Source organism: Chrysemys picta, chromosome 19 (genome assembly GCF_011386835.1).
Source record: "Chrysemys picta bellii isolate R12L10 chromosome 19, ASM1138683v2, whole genome shotgun sequence".
NCBI lineage: Eukaryota > Metazoa > Chordata > Testudines > Emydidae > Chrysemys > Chrysemys picta.
In genome coordinates this window covers 11506009-11522287 of record NC_088809.1, presented here as the reverse complement: position 1 = coordinate 11522287, position 16279 = coordinate 11506009, and the positions used below count along the sequence as shown (strand labels likewise).

General features: G+C 44.2%; 1 protein-coding gene across 4 annotated transcripts; it reads right to left on the bottom strand.

The window, feature by feature from the left end:
• Positions 1 to 397: 397 nt before the first annotated feature.
• On the bottom strand, positions 398 to 15427 carry PIMREG (PICALM interacting mitotic regulator). 4 transcript variants are annotated; one of them, XM_024099691.3, is made up of 6 exons: positions 13869 to 14030; positions 9034 to 9370; positions 6570 to 6925; positions 5595 to 5690; positions 3812 to 3858; positions 2137 to 2275 (listed from the first exon to the last, which is right to left on the bottom strand). In XM_024099691.3, the coding sequence occupies exons 2-5, from the start codon at positions 9319 to 9321 to the stop codon at positions 3828 to 3830; spliced, it is 771 nt and encodes a 256-aa protein (XP_023955459.2). In that variant the 5' UTR covers positions 9322 to 9370; positions 13869 to 14030; the 3' UTR covers positions 2137 to 2275; positions 3812 to 3827. The 4 variants fall into 4 exon arrangements, with proteins under 4 accessions (XP_065429445.1, XP_023955458.2, XP_023955457.2 ...); XM_065573373.1 differs by lacking the exons at positions 3812 to 3858; positions 13869 to 14030 and adding an exon at positions 15294 to 15427 and having other exon boundaries at positions 398 to 2275; XM_024099690.3 differs by lacking the exon at positions 3812 to 3858 and having other exon boundaries at positions 398 to 2275; positions 13873 to 14034.
• Between the last annotated feature and the right edge of the window lie 852 nt (positions 15428 to 16279).

Genomic DNA, 16279 nt, shown 5'->3' with positions numbered 1-16279 from the left:
ACAAGTTATTCAGGTGTATAATTTCAAGACCTACCAAATGGCATGTTAGTTTTGAGCAGCTGTATCTACCATGCACTTAGTCAAAATAGAGAACTCTAGATCCTCACCTGCAGTAAGGCAGCATTGCCAGCAGAGCTTCAAGCAGAAAAAGGAGATGGGCAGGATTTTTCCCAAATGCGGGTTCTTTGTCCCTTAGCTACACACCCCGGGCAGTCCCCTTGATTTTAATTAATTAGTCAAAACCTAATAGATACAAATGCTTTGTGTGCACTGAGAAAGAAGTGACAAAAATAAACATTTCTCCCACTTACAAGGTGAATGGTAATTGGGGGTTGAGGTTTTTCTTAAAAAGGGGCAGTGGCAGGGAGTCTGAAAATAGCATTCAACAAGACATCACTATTATGAAAAGTCTATTTTGTCAAGGATCAGTACATACAAGTAAAACTTCAAATAAAAGCTCTCCTCTGGCTTAAAACAATAACCCTGATCTACATTTTAAATCTAAATAGGAAGGGGTTCCAGCCCAGTGTTACAAAATTTTACCTTTTAAACAGTCTGGTTTGTCAACAGGCAAAAAAAAAAAAAAAAAGTAAGTTAATCTCAATTTAAATATAGCTGGAGCAGCATTCAGGCAGGATTGCTTACAAAATTTGGACTTCGATACCACTAAAATATTTTAGGGAGAATGAAGCAGGGCAATATTGTAGCCAATAGTAAGTGGCAACAGAATTCATATAAACAGCCATAAAGATTAAACCTTCTAAATGTCAATATTTTGTAGTGGCACACCGACTCAGATTGCTTTAAAGACAACAAACACCCCTTTGTTTACTTATTCTCTTTAGAAAAAAGCTACAGCTCAAGGAACAGCATTGGGGCCAAGTTCTAGAAGTTTATGGAAAACAGGACTCCTTCGCTTTGTTGAAATGTTAGAGAATTAATATTTTGCTAAACTAAGATTACCTCTATTATAGAGCCTGACATTCTTATTTTGATATAAAAAGCTATTAGAAACACGTAACTAGTGCCATTGCACAAAAATATCAACATTATAATAAGCAACAAGTGTTACTTCCAACTTTAGTATATTAACTGTTAGTGTCTTCAGTTGTGTGTACATGTTCCAAGAGCAATATTTACCTCACCGTTGAGATGTCTTATAGTAGTAGCATGAAAGACAAATGAAGCCTCAACTGTTAGCAGTTCAAAATGAAACTAGTTAAAATGGAATAGATACATTAGTTAGTCGAACCCTGTGAACTGTGCAGGGGGCGTCACACATTCTGACTTCGATCACCCAGGGTTTATCTACACAGGCACCTTCCCGAGAGCTAATCTGAATAAACCAAAGGCATGGATTAAACAGTGTTAAATTCCTGTGTCGACACGCTCATTCAGAATTAAAGTTGCCTTGATTCAATTTATCTTAAAGAAATTACTGCCAAAGTGAATTAACTCCAGTGTCACTCTGGAGTAACTACAGAATTCCATGATTTTTAGTCCCCCCCCCCCCCCCCATGTCAACCCACAGTAACTGAAATCACAGCCAGACACCATTTTGTAGACTATGGTTTTGGCACACAGCATAAAGTCTTCAGAAGCACTTAAGGCCACTAAATCCCATTGAAATTCAATGAAGTTCATGCACTTTGGAAAAGCATAGGCATTGGTGCTTTTTTAATTTCCAAAGCTCTGTAGAAACTTAAAGTCCTCAACATCTCATGAGGGAGGTATAGGAAGCAAGTATCCCCAATGTCACAGATCAGGAGTGACACTGATACTATTGTCTTTCCTTAAAATCATTCAGTAGTAATTAGCTCAGCCCTAAAGTTCAATACACTGGATCATGCCTGTCCCATTTGAAAGTGCTGGTTAAGTGAGTTCAGTTTACTGTTCCATTGCTGGGCAATACCACGGGGGTGGTCATGTGATATACTTTAATATAATCCCTGCACCATTGGCAGGAGAAATCCATGGAAGGCTAAACCGGAGCTGAATTGAAAGGTAGTATTCTAAAAATGGTTAATGGCTTATTCAAAGCACAGTCACTTAAATCCAAACAGACAATACACCCCTCCAACTCCCATAGATAGTTAATCCTTCATTTGCTCACACGTTGTTAATACTGTTTAAAGCCATCTCAGTCCAAGTGCCAACTGCATGCTGCAGCCTCCTCGCACGCCGTCTGAAAGCAGATTGGGAGAGTTTCCGAGACCGATGCACAGATCGCAAGTTTTGTGCCATTAGATGCTGATAATTGGATATCGCTTGTTCTCTGCGAAGAATAAAGGAGTGTAATTAATACAACAGAGTAATGGGCAAGGTTAAGTAATTGGTTGTTCAGTATACACAAGCTGCTGGAAAGTGGGTAGAAGTCAGGAAACAGCGTGCCTGGTATATTGAGCAGATTTTATGAAGGCCATTAAAAAAAATTCTCACTTCAGTCATGTTTTATCTGCTATGAGGTGTGGTCAGCAATAGCAGCAGACAGATTAAGCAGCATGATAGATAGGGGGTAAAAAACATTAATGGGGATGGTCTAATTTTACTTAAATGTTAAACATTATATGAATAAGTGAGTGTCTAACCTAGCTTTCATGTCAGTGCTTGTTTTGTGAAGGGTGAGGGAAAGTTTAAAAAAAAAAACCCAACAAAATAGCCATTGTCTATGTAAGTTTATTTGCACAGGGCCTAATTGGAGGAAAAACTCCATACTCCTCCTCATGACTAGTAGAGATCAGAAGTTAGAATTAGTCTCTACCTTAGAGTTGCTAAGTATGGTACCCCCTTACCAACATTAAGTTGTAAAAGTCATGGGCTTTTCCAACAGAAATAAAGATCTTCAAACCAGGAAGTGAAGGTGTGTAAGTATGCAGTAAAGTGAAGTGAATTGCTAGCATGCATTACCATTGGAAGTAACATGCTGAATCAACTTGTCATTTAATGGTTACAGTCCCCCCCCCCCCCCCCCACTTTCTACCATGCGACACTATAGGCATTCATGCCCCAGTGTGTTTGCGTATTTGTTCCTAATTAAAACACCTACAGCAACTCACACTACCCCTTTCAATAAAAAAATTCCAGCATACAAACCTTCAACACGATGTAAACATTTAAAGATGACACAGTGCAGCTTCAAGTGAAGATAAATGCTTAAATTAAGGAATTCCCATAGCAAATCTGTTAATGGGAAGGTTCGGAGAAATGATGCTGAAGACATAATGTTCAGAAATTTACAGTGGAGAACCTTGCTTGTTCCAGAGCCACTTATATGCAATTGCGGTATTTAAACACCAGGTAGAAAGATGTCAACTGCTGCTATTGACAAAGCAATGTCTTAACAGTTAGACATTAAAAATGGTAACACACACACACACACAAAAATTAGGCAAGTCAGAGTAACACTTTTCTGACATGCTTTACATTGTTAGTGAGTAACCAGTGAGAACTGAAGTGACAAAACATTAGTACCAGATGTTTTCTGGTCTGGGGTGAGAAAAACAGCTATTTGCACAGAATTCAAACTATTGTTTCAGTGCAAACCCACACGGGGCTCAGTGACCTATAATCACCAGCTGAAGCTGGGTTTGATGGCTGCACCGTATTACAACTGCAGCTAAGAGAGGTATGCACAGCACTGGTGACTGAGAAAACAGCCTGTGGTTCTGTACAGTAGTAAGTAAGTTTGTTTTTTTAAGGTGCTCAATAAAGTTTTGTATGTACTTGTTCCCTTGAAAACAGCCGTTTTTCTCCATTCAGCCACATGCAAGTGAAGTAAGTATATTCAATGCAAGCTTAAGAACAACTTTACCTGGTTGGTACTATCCTCAGTTACGAATGAGAGAAACTGTCATATCACTAACAGATGGAAGAATGAATATTAGGAATGAGGCTTTAGTGAACTTGAAATGGTTACAATCATTTAATTGACACAGCTCTTTCAGGATTTTGACCACTTGTGTCCACACCTGATCAGCTGAAAATGTGACCCATATGAAAAAATGATTGGGGTAGAGAGAAATAGTTGGAATTGGACAGATTTCCACAAGTCTTTCTGAGGCAAGTTATCTGGAACGGTGGTTCTCAACCAGGAGGCCACAAGCAGCTTTCAGGGGGTCCACCAAGCAGGGCTGGCATTAGACTTGCTAGAGCCCAGGGCAGAAAGCTGGGGCCCCCAAGCCCCACCACCCGCGTCTGAAGCCAAAGCCTGAGCAACCTAGTTTTGCAAGACCCCCTGTGGAATGGGGCCCTGGGCAATTGCCCCGCTTGCTAACCCCTAAAACTGGCCCTGGCTTTTATATGCAGAAAACCAGCTATGGCACAGGTGGGCCATGGAGGTTTTTTTTTTTTTTTTTTTTAAAAGCATGAGGGGGATGGGGAGGGCTTAAAGAAAAAGGTTGAGAACCCTTGATCTAGAAGGTATCTAGTACTAAGCTACATCCAGATGCTTGTGTTATCTGCAAGACAGGGCTCTGTAGTCTAGATATAGTCCCCTGTTGATGCAGAATTTGTAACCAGATCCAAGTAGAATTAAGCTGCAAGATTTAGGCTTAATGATAAGTGTTCTTTAAGAAGAACTTGAGAAGGTTTAGGAGATTACTGTGGCATCAGACTTTTTAATTTGAAAACTCTTACCACACTGCACTTTGAAGATGCTCATTCTAAATGAGGTAACTATTACAAAAACACAGCAATCTCCCACATTTCCAAAGCTGCTTAAGTTAGAATCACTGTGCAAGAATTTTAGTTCCTCTTAGAAAAGAGAGGCTCCCACATCAAGATTTTTTTTACTGGGGATGGACAACACCAACACAATAAAACTTTATCTTGTTACCATTTTGATGACCCCTGTGAAACAAGTTTGACCCACAACGCTTCAGGCCTTTCAACCTGAAATCTAGTTAATTTCAAAGCGAGTTAGGAACAGCTTCAGTGAATACACCTGCCCCCAAGTCACCCTGTCACTAAGTTATTTTCCTTTTTTGATAGGGTTTTTCTTTCCCACAATTGTGTATGGAAGATCTTCAACTAGAAGGGAAGATTGTGATAATGACTATACATGCAGTTGTGAAATGCACAAGCCAAACTAATCCTAGGTGTTACTTGGATCTGAATCAAATTTTCAGGCAACATTCAAAGAATCTTATTGAAATGAAAGTCAAGTGCCTATACAATGAGATTCTAAGAAGCCTCTATTGGCCCCATTCCGGGCTATTAACCCACCTAGAACTGCTGCAAGGAGTTACCAGGCAAGATATAGTATTGGAGGCTGAGTGTGGTGGGGAGGATTCTGATTTTACAGTAAGCAGCATGTAATCAAGGAGAATGTTTGTTACAGGCTTCAGTGGAGCTGCGAGCCAGTCTGCAGCTGTCTAACTATGCAGTGTCTTAAAGCAGAGAGGCTGCATTACAGGTAAGGCATTTCTATTGCTCTCACTCATTTTGATTACAAGCTGCGAGGGATCATTTAATTTATATTTAGCAGTATCGTTGACTCAGGATTGGAGAGGTGAATCTTTGGCGATACCATCCTCTGCTGCACAGGCAGCATTAGAGGAGAAATAAACATCTCCCCCGATCACAATACTGCTTACCTCTCCTCTCTCACAATGACATCATCGAACACCTGAGAAAGACGTTTCAGCCGGCGAATTCCCATAGAGACTGATTCTAACTCGCAGTCAAACTCTCTGAAGGGAGAAAGCAGCATGCAATTAGAGGATTCAAATGTTACATAGGTGATCTAGCCCAGCCCCCTACCACTGCAGAAGTATCTACAGTATATACCCTAGTGCTCCTTCTGGTCAAATTTTAAGCCTCTAGCCACAGGATTCTATCACTGCCACAGCTCCCCATCCCAATGTTCAGCCTTAATCGTGCCTTAACTCCAGTCACATCGCATCTAGAAAAGATAGTCTCATAGCCAAGGCACTGGACTGGGATCCAGGAGGCATGCCTGGAACTCCCAACTCTGTCTTCACCTGATACCTTGGGCAAGGCACGATCTCCGCACTTCATGAAATACTTTTTCTCCCCACAACTCTTTGTCCACCCTCCAGGGCAGGGGGCCATCTTTCTGTTTGTACAGCACCTAGCACCACAGGAGCCCCAGTCCTGGGCCAAGACCCTAGATACCACCACAATACAAATAAATAATTCTGGGAAATGCAGAGCAGAGTAGGACGAATCAATACCCAAGTGATTTATCAAACAAACAGCATCAATGAAGAATTTAGAAGGTTAACATTTCTTTAACTCAAGCCAGACTGGAGCTGGCATAATTACATGATGTAAACTTAATATCACCCTCCCACTGGATGGGGATGGTGCAAGAGACCTCACTAGTCTGTCATCATGCAAAATTAAGTTTCCACGGCCTAGTTTTATGCCATACTCTCTCTCTCTGTAAATAGGTGCACGTAACAACTTTATTACCTTCCTAACCATTATAACAGCACATTGTTTCAGTGGGACAGATTAGCAGTGCTCAGCTGGTGTCTCTCAGGTAGCCAGACACGCTAGTCACAATAATAAAACAGCAATAGGCATTACAAATGATTGCAGCTTGCCTCTTTCTGCTGGCAGGCATAGGTGATGAATATGGGCTCTTTAGAGCTGCTGCTCTCCTTGATCTCCGGAGAAGGACAGCTTCTTTTCCAAGCCAGTAAGAGAAACTCCTCCATTCTTTCCCCACCAAGCTCTTTGCAGATCTGGATGAAAGGGAGGCTCTCCTGCTGGACCCGGGGGTGCAAGTGGGACCAGACAAAGGGGTGGACATTGTGGCCGGCCTATTCTTCCGACTAGGAGTTCGAGGTGAAGTGCTTCTCTTCTTGGCAGAGCAAGTGATGCCACTTCTCCTTGCAGGGGCTTTAGCTGGAGAGATGATTAGCGATTGCGTGCGGTTTTGGCAGGACTTCTGTATTTTCTGCAAGGCAGACATATCTGGGATTATAAACTGCTGTCTACAATATGCCAGCTCAACAAAATCCCAGCACGTGAACGCTCGCTCTCAACCCCAGCTACAATTCTTAGAGCCAGACTTAGACTGGGCGGATGCACGTCTGTCATTGCTGCTAAAGCCTCTTCCCTCGGATCGCACTGAAATAGAGCGGCGTGCTTCATTTGATCCATTAGTCTTTGGGATTGATCCTGCTCCCACAGGAGCCCTGGACAAAGTTCTCATTGATTTCATGTGTAGCAGGATCCCCCCTGCCTTTAGAACCTGTTAAAGATGCCTTTAAACCGAAGGCCTTTGTTTAAAGAAGAGCAGCACAAAAGCTTTCCTTTGCTGCCCTGCTAACATACCTCAACCTGCAGGGCTGTCCTCTGGGCTTCAAGTCTACTTGCAAACTCTGAGTCATAGCAGGTTGTGCTCCTGGCTAGCAGAATTTCCTAAAATAGCTTGTGCAACCTAGCATAGGATGCATGAAAAATTCATCAGAACTCCCCATTGGTACAACTCCAATATTGCTGGTCCCATGAGACAAGTGCTCAGGCCTGATTTGGCAGCCTTTACACAAGCAACAACTCCTTGCTGCCAGTGCTTGGCATTTCATCTGCAAAATAAGCTTAGAGTTAGCAGGAAGCACTTATTCCAAGTTCTTCCCCCCATGTGCATGCCATTATAGGAACAATTCAGAGTTAGCGAGAATACCAAGGTCATGCCATCTGTTTAACATATGGGGCTAGTGTTTTGCTATTTCTAAATCTATTCCCAGGATTTCCACTACTTCTCTTTGCTTCAGTGAATTTAAAAGGGTGCAAAGACTATGTTGCAAGAGAGATGCTGGAGAAGTCTCGCCCTAGGTCACATGGATATAAAGAACAGCGACTTTGCAGATCAAGGACTAAATTCCAGCAGGATCTTCAGGAATGGTATTTGATATTTTCCCTCCCCACTCCAAACTAGAGCCCTGAAACCGGACATGAACCCAAAAGGGACCCGACTACACGTGTCCGGGTCAGGTCAGAAAACAACCCAAGACTCTCAGCGTCAAGTCTGCCCGTAAGTAGCTGCGTGCCCTGTTCCCATTGACCGCTGCTGCCTCTCAGCACTGTGTGCTGCAGAGCCCAGGTGCTGGGAGTTGCAGGGCCCTTCACTCTGAGCACAGAGTGAAACAAGGCTGTGGCGGCCGGCAGGAGAGGGGCACTGCCCTGCTGACCCAACAGGCAGGAGGCAGACGGAGCGTGAAGCCCCCACCATGCTGAGCTCCAAGGATGATGCATGTTGATGGTTGGGTCTGAAAACGACGCGACACTTGGACTTGGGTCAGCAATTGGCTAATCGGTTTTAGATCAGGCTTTAAAAATTAGACCTCTTCTCCATGTGCAGGCTAGTTAAGGCTGTACATTTTTAATAGCCCTGATCTTTAGGAGTTTCGATAAGGTATGTCTTTGTGAACCCAGTCAGTCCATATTCAGACTGTATATAAAAGTGGGTGATATTCTATGATATCAGTAGAATATCAGGTTTGGAAGGGACCTCAGGAGGTCATCTAGTCCAACCCCCATCTCCTCCCTCTGCCTCCAAATACAGTTTAATTAAAGTCCCACATTTCTCTCACCCCTGAGCTCTAAGGTTTCCATAAAGCATGTTCTTTGAGAGCCCAGAAAATCCATTAGTTTATCAGGTCTCCTTCATTTACTATTTTTAAAGTGTCTCTCTAGATATGTCCCACGTAATGCAGTCTGGGATAGGGAAAGCGGTTTTACAGTTGCTGGAGATTTTGCTCAAAATAACGTGAGCAAGACTTTTTTTTTTTTTTTTTTTTGCATATTCTTCCTACATGTCACTTTCCCTTGTTTGTGCAAAAAGCTTGTTTGTGCTGCTCTTCTTTCTCTATGGCAACCAGCCCGCTATATATTATAAAGCATGTACTAGTTATAAAATACAGACACTATGTCTGGCATTAAAGCACTTTGCGAACTACGGCTGAAGTGAGCTGTATAAAAGAGCTAGGTATTATTAGTCCTGAAACAGGACACCAGCTATGAACAGAACTGCCATCCATAGTACATTACAAGGATCATTACCTGGGACACTGTTCCAAAAGCATTTTTTGCTGTTCTTGTGATAGCCCGGAAGGTTTGTCGCTTCTCTTTCGCTTCCAGACTTTCCCAAGTTGGATTCTCACTGAGGTTCATCTCCACTTGCTTTAAGGGCATTCGCTTTCTCAGAGACATGCGGAGGGTATTGAGAGAGCTTGAAGAAGGCTTCTTTCTAAATTTGTCAGGCACTGGACTCTCATTTTCAAAGTCAGCCAGTAGCTGGTGGCTCCTCCAGCCAGTTGTAGCCCCGACACTTTGGAACACAGATGCCATCACTCTTCGCTTCTTGGAGTAGTCTTGGTTCAAAGGGGATCAGACAAAGCTGTGAAAAATAATGCATCGAATGAGAACACAGCCCCAACACAAATCAATCCAGATAATAAAACATACTGCACAGCACATTCAACAGGTTGTTTGAAAGGAGCCACCCTCATTTCCCAAAATTCCTCCAAAACATGAGACCAGCAAAAAGTACCAGGCTGAGCATCTTTGACTGGTTTAAGAGGAAACACTGTCCATTTCTGTAACTACCTATGTTTTTTGAGGAAAAAAAGAAAAAGATGTAAACCGGAACTTTCCCCCAGGTGTTCTGTACAAGACTACAATTGGAGGAGAAAACTGGTTAAAGCTCTGACAGCCAATAGAAGTGATTCATTACTAGTCAAACAGTACTTTGGGCTTCTATTTCTATTCAGTGAAGATTCCAGTCTTTCACACCACTCTGATTTTACTTTTCCCCCCACAGGCCCTTTATCCCTCTACTTCCCATTGCCAGCTACTTCCATCAGCCCCGGTGAATCATAAGACCAAAGCTTACTATACAAGACTCAAGATATGAATACCTTGTAATGGCAAGAGTTTGTTATGTCCGTCATCTTGAGATTATGTCCTAAATTTGGAACTTGGCTAATTAGATCACTCCCTTTTGAGGTACCAGCTGAAGTCACAACTACAGTAGTGTGCGCACATAATGGATAGGGAATGGTGTTACCAGCAAAAGAGATCTGCTACAGGTTATAGAAATCAGGAATGCATTGTTAACTATATAGTAGCTTGCTCAAAATTATTTGGGAAATCTTTAAAATTACTTTCACGCTTGCTAATAAGCAAGCCACCCAGGGTGAATTAATGAACTGTGTCAATTCATAAGCACACTGTTTAGAAAAGCCAGGCGATTGCATCCAAATGTGATCTGAGATAAAACTGAACTAGCTTTCTCAACGCCTCACTGCATATTAATAAATGCACTGTAGTGCGTAAGCATAATGATGTCTTAATGCAGGAGTTCTCCAGTTTTTAAAAGCCATGCTGCACACCTTAGTAAAGAGTTTCTTGTAGATACCTTCCCACCCCTACACAATCTCCTGGACCTCTTCCCCTCATGCTAACATGCCCTCATCAACCGCATCACTTGGTTACGTGAAACAGGAATAGTAGAAAAGCATTTAATATATTTTTAGCTTCTTTAAATGCAGTTTTGCACATGGGAATGATGATGTACCAGCACCATGTGATCAATCAACTCTCCAGAAACCTGTTTGATAACCCGTGCCTTACTTAGAGACCTCACTTCAGCAAGCCATTAAATCTTTGCTGAGAAGTGGTGAGAGACCAATTTGTTGTGTGCATTCACACAGTGGAGCGCGGCATGAAGGTGAGCGAAGTGCAGATCAAAGGGCCTCTCCTATTATATTCTGATTCTCAAGAGTCAATGTCCCAATGGGTGTTGCATGTTATGTTCTTTGCACAGTAGCTGGAGTGTGCGGCAAGTTCAATTATAAACTGCTACTAACAAAGTGTTTTCAGCTTCTAAAATGTGCAGTTTCTGGGTGCTAAAGACAATAATAGACAGTTTCAAGTCAATTGATAAAATTTACCTTTGATTTTCTCTGACAGTAGCTTTATATACCTCTGTTAAGTTCCTGACCTACTCTCTTCCAGGATACACACTTCTGTACCCAGTGCTGTTTAATACAGCTGTGGCCCTGTGTATCAATCCTTCTGTTATTCTTCACTGAGAGTCTTGCAACAAACACCAGAAGCGTAGTGAATATAAGCAGTGCAAATGCCCATCTCAGATATCTTTTTACTGGGGTTCTCCTACCGTATACGGTCACCACTGGATGTGGGCAACAAATAACCCCACAGCTGTATCCTCGGCGCTCACACACGTTCAGTCATTTACAGTAGTGTCCAAAAAAATTCTCAGAGGCCCAGTGTCACACTGTTTAATCTGCTGGTCCTTTTTGGCCTTATCTAGTCTGATCTCCTGGGTATCACAGGCCACTAGCACCCACCCATTAAACCCAATAACTGAAATTAGACCAAAGTATGACAACCTGAGACTAGATTTATGCCACAGGGACCTTGGGGCACCAATGTCTGAGGCCCCCACCCCAGTGTCACAGAAGGCAAAAAAATAAAAATCCTGAGGTGTCTGCCAATCTGACCTGAGGAGAATTCCTTCCTGGCCCCACATCCTGAGATTGGTTAGATCCTGAGCATGTAAGCAAGAACAAGACAGCCAAGCACATGAGAGAGAGAGAGAGAGAGAGAGAGAGAGAATGCTCCATGGCACCTCAGAGCTTTGTCCAGTGTCCTATCTCTAGCTGTGGCCATCTCCGAGGCTTCAGAGGAAGTAGATCAAAACCAACTCATCCATAATACATTATGTGGGGGATGGGCAGGGTAGAGAAGGCGAGAATCCCGTCCTGACTCCTGTAGGTGGCTGGCTAAAACCCTAGTCCCAAAAACCCATCCTTGAGGAACTCCATGACTAACCTCTCTCTAGTCCAATTCATCTTTCACCAAAAACTTACAGCTTTCTCCCCTTCAGCCAGTTCCTGATCCACCTTACAATTTTTGCACCGATCCCCAATAGTATCTAATTATTTCTCATGTGGTACTGTGTCAAATGCTTTACTGAAGTCCAAGTGTATTAAATCTACTGCACTTTCCTTATCTTTAAAAAAAACAAAAAACAAAAAATAAAAAACCGCAACTATTTTCTCAAAGAAGGAAATCCATTGATCTACCTCTAGTTAACCCATGTTACATTACACCCTTTACAGTAGAGCTTCAGAATTACAAACACTGACAGGTCAACCATACACCTCACTTGGAACTGGAAGTATGCAATCAGGCAACAGCAGAGACAAAACAAAACAAAAAACAAAAACCAGCAGGATATACGGTGTTAAACTACTACTAAAAAATTAAGGGAAAGTTTTAAAAAAATATATATTTGACAAGGTAAGGAAACTGTTTCTGTGCTTGTTTCTTTTAAATTAAGATGGTTAAAAGCAGCATATTTCTTTTGCACAGTAAAGTTTCAAAGCTGTATTAAGTCAATGTTCAGTTGTAAACTTTTGAAAGAACAACCATAATGTTTTGTTCAGAGTTACAAACATTTCAGAGTTATGAACCTCCACTCCCGAGGAGTTTTTAATGTTGAGGTTCTACAGGACCTCCATAAACTCCCTCACAATTTGTTCTAGGCCAGTGGTTCTCAAACGTTTGTACTGGTGACCCCTTTCACATAGCAAGCCTCTGAGTGCAAACCCCCCCCCCCCAATAAATTAAAGACACCTTTTTATATAGGTAACACCACTATAAATGCCGGAGGCAAAGCGGAGTTTGGGGTGGAGGCTGACAGCTCACGACCCCCCCATGTAATAGCCTCGCAACCCCTTGAGGGGTCCCAGTTTGAGAACCCCTGTTCTAGACCCTTTGTACACACATCCTGGAAGTGCTCACAATAGAAGACCAAAAGCAGACAGGGCAAGTAATCTGTAATGAACTCTCAGATTACACCACCACTTCTTAGCTTTTATATAGCACTTTGATATCTACAGATAAAAGGTAGGTCTGTACCATTATTCCACATTTGATAGAGAAACTGAGGCACAGAGCAGGACATCACCCACAGTCATTCAGAGGCACGAACAGAAGCCAGCATAGGTGTTAGAACAGGGGTTGGCAACCTTTCAGAAGTGGGGTGCCGAGTCTTCATTTATTCACTCTAATTTAAGGTTGTGCGTGCCAGTCATACATTTTAACGTTTTTAGAAGGTCTCTCTCTCTATAAGTCTATAATATAGAACTAAACTATTGTTGTATGTAAAGTAAATAAGGTTTTAAAAATGTTTAAGATGCTTCATTTAAAATTAAATTAAAATGCAGAGCCCCCCGGACCGGTGGCCAGGACCCAGGCAGGGCGAGTGCCACTGAAAATCAGCTCGCGTGCCGCACAGGTGCCAGAGGTTGCCTACCCCTGGGCTAGAACAAGAGGCGCTGCGGCACCCCCTGGTTTGAAGGGGTTTCCATCATACGCAGGGTTCACAGTTTGGTTCAATGGCGCTCCGCACCCCCACTACACACATTGTTCTGGATCGGAGCTGGCCTGAGCCCCAGGCCAGTCCACACGAGCAGGGGCCAGGGGATGGCTGGCAGAGTCACGGTTCTACCTGGTAGCAGGGACGATGGCGGTGGGGCAGGACCGGGGGAAGCCAGGGCTGGGGATGCTGGCACGGGCAGGGGGGCAAACTGCTCGCCAGCCAAACCCCAGCAGCCAGGGCACAATGCAGAGGCTGAGGGCTTGGCTGGAGCCCAGGTGGGGCCATACCCCCCACCCCGCCCTTGGCCACGGGTGAGGCGCCGGCTGCTTCCCAGCCCTTTGTTCCTGGAGGGCCCTGGGCTTGCAACACTGTAGCGCCTTCAGCTTCCTCCCTCCCCCCGTAACCCCGGCGGTCCCCCAGCCGCCGCTGCCGCCGCGAAGGGTCCCCCCACCCAAGGCTGCCCCCTTGCACCAGACCGACTCACCCACCGCTCCCAGCCCGGCCCCGCTTGCACCGGCTGCTGCCCAGTGAATCGTCAATCGCCTGCGGATTTAAATTGCGCGCTGTTTCCTTCCTCCTCTAGGATTGGCTCGCTCCTGTCTCCTCCCGGGCTGCTCTCCCGTGCAAGGGGGGGAACACCCCCAGCGCTGGCCCACCCCCTGAAGAGGCGGGAGAACATATAACCCAGGCGATAGGCTGCAGCTGGAGCAGCTTGCAAGGGCGGTGGGGGCCTGGGATGGGGACATGCAGCCCTGTCTGTGGAGCGCGAGCTCACCCACCCACTGACCCCTTGCCTGGAACCAGTCCGGGGGGGTTTGCATGTGCAAGCCTTGCCGCCTGACTTGCCAGAGGGGAGGAGAACAAGATGGGGCTGTTTTGTGCCATGATCATGGCCATGTCTTGGAAACCTCCTCCCCACTCACTGTTTAATCCAGTGGTTCTCAAACTTTTGTACTGGTGACCCCTTTCACATAGCAAGCCTCTGAGTGTGCCCCCCCCTTATACATTCAAAACCACTTTTTAATATTTAACACTATTATAAATGCTGGAGGCAAAGCAGGGTTTGGGGTGGAAGCTGTCAGCTCGTGACCTCCCCCTCCTCCCGTAATAACCTCATGACCCCCTGAGGGGTCCCAACCCCCAGTTTGAGAACCACTGGAAGGGCCAAGTCTTGCAAGTAAAAAGAGACAGGAAAACGTGTGTGAGAGAGACAGAGAGAGAGAGAACGAACCCCTCAGGTTTCCCATCCAGGCTGTTGGTGTGGCTTCCTCACGCTGGATCTTTGTAAGAGACAAGAGGAACATTGGCTCCTTGGCGGATTGTATACTATGGCAGGGTGGCATATTGCCTGCTTGCACCTGATCCAACTGAGTGGGGAATGGCATGTGTGCTTTTCAAATACACTAGCCACTATTGATCCCATGTGCACCCGCTCTTGTCCAGCTTTGTAGCTCAAAACACTGGTTAACAGATGGATTTCCCCATTGTACCTACACAAGTTCCCACTATCTGCAGGGTCCAGTTATGAATAATTAAAGACAACCATGAACTGTTACAGTCTGCCTTCTGTGCCTCATCTATTCAGAGCAAAACCAGAACACTTACATTGTCTATACATCTGTCCCTAAGCCTCAGACTAGCAATTGGGCAGTGGTGGGGAAATAGACATATTTTGAACAAAAGCCAGCATAAATACTCAGGTCCTAAATGCAGGCATCATTAAATTCCTCCCCTTTATAAGAGCAAGGGATTATTAACACCAGTGTCCTAACCAAACTCCAGATTAGCTTGTTATACTTCATACCTAAACTCCCACTGCTCTTTCAATTAGGGAAGATGTTCTTTTCTTACCCATAAAATGGAGCCAACCCACAGAATCAATATAAAACAAAAAGAATCTGTCTCTTACCAGGATAGACTTTTCTCTAGAAGACCAGGCATAGCATTAACCAGCTTTCACAGAGCAGCTAAGTCCTTACTCAAGCTACAAACACTGCAACACTCATATGACTAGACTACTAGGGGAAAAGCTTCATAGCTTGCACAAGACTTCCTAATTAGGCCACCAGCTCCCCTCTCATTAGCCACCCTTTTACACCTGCAGAAGACTTGAACAGTGAAATAACTCTTTGCCTGCTGGCCCCTCTGCACCTTGTCATATATTTTGTGCAGCATTGCCGTGCCCTGTTAAATAATTGCTCTGTTTCACCCCAAAGGAAGCTATGTTTTAGGGATGGATGATGTGATCGCTGTTTGCAGCTTGCAACGCACACTGGTATCCATCAGGCTGAAAGATGTTTGTATAATGTATAAGACCACAGCCATCTTCATCTGCCCCTTCCCCAACCCTCCTCTATGCAGAGATTTGTCATGTTGCAGACAAGAGTTGCAACTGACCTGTGCTTGAGATAGGAGGGAGGTGGGGTGGCATTTACCTGCATTCTGAGCTGTTTGAGATGGTGCAAGGCAGGGGGGGACAGGATGGGAGCAACAGTTACAGAAATCATGCAGTGGGAGCAGTAAGCCACAAACAACAATTGCAGCAACTGAGTTGCAGACTCACTGTGTGAGGATGCTGTAGCTTTTTAGCAATCTAAAACCACAGCTGTGGTTTGGTGGTTGACAGTAACCTAACCCAGTGGTAGGTTTATGCACACTTTGAATAATAAAGTAACCACAACTTAACCACAGGCAGCACCTCAGGGCCAGCTCAAGTATTTGGCTCGAAGATGGACACACAAGCTGGGACCCTGAGGGAGTTAGGCACATAGATCCCACTGCAATTCAGTGGGGGTTGGGTGCCTAACTACCTTAGGTTGCCTTTTGAAAACCCCAGCCACAGTTGTTATTGCTAACACTCTGGGCCAAATCCTATATCTCTTCCTCAGAGAGCAC